Genomic DNA, 5,982 nt, shown 5'->3' with positions numbered 1-5,982 from the left:
CTGTTTCTTTGGCCGTCCCACGTGTGCGGAGAGAGCGTGGCGTCACTGCCTTCACGACAAGGTGGTGACCCACGACGTGTTATTCGGTCTCACACGTACGAAACATCGAGCAAGTAGACATGCTCCTATGGGGAAGAAATGACACGAGCAGAAAGCGCGCGTAGAGAACGTCGAAAATGCGTTGGTTGTTTTAATTGTTCTGAATTTACCGCAACAATAAAAGATACAAAAACGTTTCCACCACTGCCAGCACATCCCTCTTCTATCTCGCTCAGCTTTATTTCACTTTTGAGGCCTCGTGATTCCTAATACCCTCTCTCTTACAAAAACCTCTCTCTCTCTCTCTCTCCCCCACGCACTTCCCATACAGTTCTCTGTATCTCTCTCTCTGCCTCTTCTGTCTCATATGGCTTATCGTCGGAAAACCGCTTTTGGGTTTGTCCGGAATAGCCACTGTAGACCACCATTCAGGAGTGGAGTATAGAAATAGGAGGAGAAGAAGCTTTGATTGTTTGTTATTTTGGTGTTGGAATTACTCAATGGCTGTGGTTTTTGATTATGGGTTTGTGGTATTTTGCTTCGTTTGGCTTCTGAGATTGAGTGGAAGAGTCAACTCGGAGCCGGCGGCGGATAAGCAAGCGCTCCTTGCTTTTCTCAATCAGACCCCACACGCGAACCGTGTGCAATGGAACTCGTCCCAGTCAGCTTGCGACTGGGTCGGGGTCGAGTGCGACGGCAACCGTTCCTTCGTGTACTCCCTCCGGCTCCCAGGGGTGGGCCTTGTGGGCCCGATTCCACCGAACACACTCGGCCGACTGAGTGGGCTTCGAGTGCTGAGCCTCCGCGCCAACCGCCTCACCGGCGAGATCCCCTCCGATTTCTCCAATCTGACCTTCCTCCGCAGCCTCTACCTCCAAAACAACGCGCTCTCCGGTGAGTTCCCACCCAGCTTGACCCAGTTGACTCGCTTGGCTCGCCTCGTTCTCTCGACCAACAACTTCTCGGGTCCAATCCCATTCTCAATTAACAATCTCACCCACTTGACCGGTCTTTTCTTGGAAAACAACGCCTTCTCGGGTCCACTACCGAGCATCACCGCCGGTTTGCAAGACTTAAACGTCTCCAACAACAACCTCAACGGTTCGATCCCCAAGAGCCTAGAAACTTTTCCTGCAACCGCATTCGCCGGAAACAAAAATCTCTGCGGGAAACCACTGGCGTCGTGCAGTCCATTCTTTCCGTCACCAGCTCCGTCACCGTCCGAGAACCCGGGCCCGAATCCAGTCGGGAAGAAGAAGTCCAAGAAGCTCTCGACCGCCGCTATAGTCGCAATCGTGGTGGGCTCGGCCCTGCTAGCCTTGCTTCTACTGGTACTCCTCTTGCTCTGTCTCAGGAAACGACGTCGTCGGCAGCCCAGTAAGGTGCCGAAGCCGGTAGCGGCTACGACACGGTCGTTGTCTGCGGAGGCGGGGACGTCGTCATCGAAGGACGACATCACGGGTGGGTCGATCGAGGCGGAAAGGAACAAGCTGGTGTTCTTCGAGGGCGCGGTTTATACCTTCGACTTGGAGGACCTGTTGAGGGCATCGGCGGAGGTGTTGGGAAAGGGAAGCGTAGGGACGTCATACAAGGCAGTGCTAGAGGAAGGGACCACGGTGGTTGTGAAGCGGCTCAAGGACGTGGCGGTGACCAAGAGGGAGTTCGAGATGCAAATGGAGGTGCTGGGGAAGATTAAGCACGACAATGTGGTTCCTCTCAGAGCCTTCTACTTTTCCAAGGACGAGAAATTGCTCGTCTCTGATTTCATGCCTGCTGGGAGCTTGTCTGCGCTTCTTCATGGTAATCATTTCGATTTTCCTCTTCCTTCATTTTCTCTCAAATTTTGCTAAAATTCAAGATTTTTACTATAATACATTAATCCCCAGAATAATTGAATTACTCATTGAAGAAGATGACTAATGTTGTTGACATATATTAAAAATTCAATTTTATAAGATAATTTTTTATTTGTCATCTTGTAAAAATCTTGACCCCAGTGAAGCTCTAGCTGTTAAGCACATCTCTGGATCATATGTCGAGGGAGGGGGGTATTATTGGAACATACATTCTTTCGTTGTAGAAAATTCGTGAGATTTCTATTTTTAACCGGCGCAGACTGCGCAGACTGCAGAGTCAGACCACTGTTTAATTCCCGCCCCAGGGCAAACATTCTAAAGAGCGTGAACTCCGTTTTTGCCACGGACATAACCAACATGCCCTAATGATTTTACCAGGAAGTCACCGACATCGTTTGGCACTTTTTTTTTATAGTTAATTTATTTATTTTTATGCTGCACTTTTACTCCTTTTTAGAGTACTTTAATGAGAATACCAAAGATCTCTCTTTAGTCTTTAGTATAAATCAACCCCCATTGAAATCCTGATTTGCTATTTACTTTTGGGTATTTAAAGGGAGGAAAACCCTCCTATGCGGTCATGCTGCAAAAGGAGGGTTTTGCAGCACCCAATAAAAGAAGGACACCTCACATAAAGGGAAAAAAATGCAAAAAAAAAACTTACACCCTAATGCACCTGATTTTCAACTAAAGAAGAAAGAAAAGAGAAAGAAGAGAAAAAACAGAGAAAGAACAGAGAAGAAGACCGTGGGTCTGCCGACCCACGGCCGGCCTGGATCTGGCCAGCCACCGAGCCCCACGGCTGGGTCTCGCCGGCCGTGGATCTGCTGAGATGCTGGCCGCGTGGGTCTTGCTCCGGTGGGTCTGATTTTTTGGTTTTTTCTGATGGGTGTTGCTCCGGTTTGGGTCTGGTTTTTTGGTTTTTTCTTTAGTTTTTCACACGGCTCCAGCGCCGTTAGTGATAGCATGGCTCCTGTTTTAGGGTGATCAAATCCCAAAAAGGGTTAACCTTCCCCTTTAAGTTTTAGTTTTGAATCCAAAATTGAATTTTGAGGCATTAGAAACGAGTTTTATGGCATTAGAATCGATTTTTGAGGCATTAGAAACGAGTTTTTAGGCATTAGAATCGATTTTTGAGGCATTATAATCGATTTTTGAGGCTGTGTTTGGCAGAAATTCGCCGGAGAAGATGACCCGAAGTCGCCGGAGAGGTGACCCACCGCTGGGTCACGGCAGACCCAGCTGCTGGGTCACGCCTGACCCAGCGGTTGGGTCTGCCGTGACCCAGCCGTGGGTCACGCTTGACCCAGCGGCTGGGTCTGCCGTGACCCAGCCTTGGGTCACGCTTGACCCAGCGGCTGGGTCTGCCGTGACCCAGCCGTGGGTCACGCCAGACCCACGGCTGGGTCTGCTGTCGCCGGTGCGCTGGGTCTGCTGTCGCCGGTAGGTTCGCGGTCGCCGGTGATTTCGCTGTGGACGGTGCAGGTTGTTTGGCTCTTTGTTTGTTATTATCTGGTATTTTGATTTCATTTTGTCAAAATAAACTTGGTGATGTGTCACTTTGTGGTTGGATGCTGCAAAAGACCCATTTTGCAGCATGACCGCATAGTAGGGGCTCCCTTAAAGGGATATTTTTTTGACTATTTGTCTCATTCTAATTCCATGTTTTCTGTTAATTTCTTTTTATAATTTATTTATTTTTGCTGAGTTGTTATGCACCCAAATCAAGGTTCCATCTATATTAACAAATTTTTGATGGCGATGGGGGTAATAATTTGGCCTCTGTTCAATTTTTTTTTTTTTTTGGGTGTGGTAATTTTCTTTTCTTTATTTATTTGGACCGAATTTTTAGTTAAACCGGCATATTTGGTTTATAATAAAGTGAGTTGGAGAACCAAGTGACTTGAACTTCCGGTGATGGTATTGCAGGGAGCAGAGGGTCAGGCCGCACGCCACTAGACTGGGAGAACCGGATGAGAATAGCACTGAGCGCGGCAAGAGGCGTAGCCCACCTACACGCGTCGGGAAAAGTGGTCCACGGCAACATAAAGTCGTCCAACATCCTCCTCCGACACGACCACGACGCGTGCGTTTCGGACTACGGACTCAACCCACTATTCGGGACTTCGACCCCACCCAACAGGGTGGCCGGGTATCGTGCGCCGGAGGTGGTCGAAACCCGGAAGGTGACCTTCAAGTCCGACGTGTACAGTTTCGGTGTGTTGCTATTGGAGCTATTGACTGGGAAAGCACCAAACCAAGCGTCGTTGGGTGAGGAAGGCATTGATCTTCCGAGGTGGGTCCAGTCGGTGGTGCGGGAAGAATGGACGGCTGAGGTTTTTGATGTGGAGCTGATGAGGTACCACAACATTGAGGAGGAGATGGTGCAGTTGCTGCAAATAGCAATGGCCTGCGTTTCGATCGTGCCTGATCAGAGACCTGCTATGCAAGAGGTGGTGCGTATGATTGAGGATATGAACAGAGGTGAGACTGATGATGCCTTACGACAGTCGTCCGATGATCCTTCAAGAGGATCGGACGGTCATACGCCACCCACTGAGTCAAGGACCCCACCTGGAGCTATCACACCTTAGGAGTTCTTGGGATTACTTAAAGTGGGTAAAAAAGAAGCAAAAGACAACGTGGTGGGTCTCATTAAAAATGTGCACAGGGCGTAAGTAAACAGAGAGTTGAAGTGTGCAGTTGTTGATAGGCATTTGGACAGTTCAACATGTGTTTTTTTTTTTTTTTTTAATTTTTTAATTTTGGGTTTTATTTTTTTAAAATTTTAAAATTTGAATGATTTTTACAGGTGGGGAGATGTTGAATTGTTTATGATGTGGGTGGGGGAGTTCCATGAACTGATTGGAATTGACCATTTGATGGAATTAGTTGGGTTTTTTTAATGGATTCTTTTTTTAAAACTTTTTCACTCTCTGTCTGTTTATACACTTGGCTTGTCTAATTCTGGCGTATATATTTTATTTTATTTTTATAATGGTGCTGCCAAATCCGATTAAAGAAAACATCTAAAATTGCAATCACTTGTTCATCAGATATGCCGTGACGCCAAATTCGGGAATAATTTGGTAGAATTATATCGTCAATCATTTAAAAAACCAGATATAATAAATAAATTTTGAAGTGCAAATACTCTTCCTATTGTTCTTGCCGCACATGGACAGTGTGAATGGGGGATATGTTGATCTGACTAAATCATGGAGAAGCGTATTTATGGAACATCCTCGTTCACCATCACATTTAGGACACCCGCGTATTTCAAAGGGGTTGATCGTGAAAATGATTGCATATTAAATTCGGGTCCCTCGCCGTACTCCGGGGAGAAACTGTGTATTATTCAAATTCACACCGTGAATAGGAAAAAAAAATTCACACCGTGAAAGAGCCCGGGATCAGCGGTGCCGGTGGGTGGTTGTGTCTGAGAGGGATTATTGTGGTGGTGGGACCATCCTAGGTGGGGGAAACTAGCCACGTGGTGGAAAATCAAAAGCGCGACGGGGTTGGGGAACAGGCTGGCTGGCTGGCTTTTTTTTCCTTTCTGACAATCTTTGATCCACGCGACCACGAACCCTACCATCTCTTGCTCGGGTTTGGCTAAGACAGTTAATTTCCTTTTCCTATGAGAAGGAAAAAACAGTATATATGAAGCTTCTCCGGGGCGCGTGCGTCGTCGTCGGGGAAAGCAAAAAATCTGGCGATTTGGTGCACCGAAAGTGGACTCTGTGGACTGTAGCAACTCTTTTGGTGGGACGCAGCATTGACTAATGTTTTTTCTTCTGTTTTTTCCTCCCCTTCCTCCTTTGGCCTTTGGCTGTTTGCATTTGCAACCAAAACTGCTTATCCGGTTTTAATCTTTGTCCGAATCTGAATTAGTGCTAATTAAGAGAAATTGTCGTCCACGACTATAGCCTTTAGGCCTGCCTATTGTCAAATAATTACCTATTTTTGCTGCTAAAAAATTATCAAGAAATTAGAAAAAAGAAATAGAAAAAGAAAGAAAGAGGGGTTGAGGGGTGATGGGTAAGACTCATAAAATTGTAATGAATACGATTGGGTATGTGGGGCG

At 46.8% G+C, this 5,982-nt stretch overlaps 1 protein-coding gene across 1 annotated transcript; it reads left to right on the top strand.

Moving 5' to 3' along the window:
- The first annotated feature begins 307 nt into the window (after positions 1-307).
- LOC132165469 (probable inactive receptor kinase At2g26730) lies at positions 308-4,860 on the top strand. The gene is made up of 2 exons (XM_059576052.1): positions 308-1,839; positions 3,825-4,860. Exons 1-2 carry the CDS (start codon positions 540-542, stop codon positions 4,487-4,489), a joined length of 1,965 nt encoding a protein of 654 aa, XP_059432035.1. The 5' UTR covers positions 308-539; the 3' UTR covers positions 4,490-4,860.
- Positions 4,861-5,982: the final 1,122 nt, after the last annotated feature.

Source organism: Corylus avellana, chromosome ca11 (assembly GCF_901000735.1).
Source record: "Corylus avellana chromosome ca11, CavTom2PMs-1.0".
Lineage (NCBI taxonomy): Eukaryota > Viridiplantae > Streptophyta > Magnoliopsida > Fagales > Betulaceae > Corylus > Corylus avellana.
The sequence above is the reverse complement of the archived record's forward strand: the minus strand, read 5'-3'. Positions and strand labels throughout refer to the sequence as shown.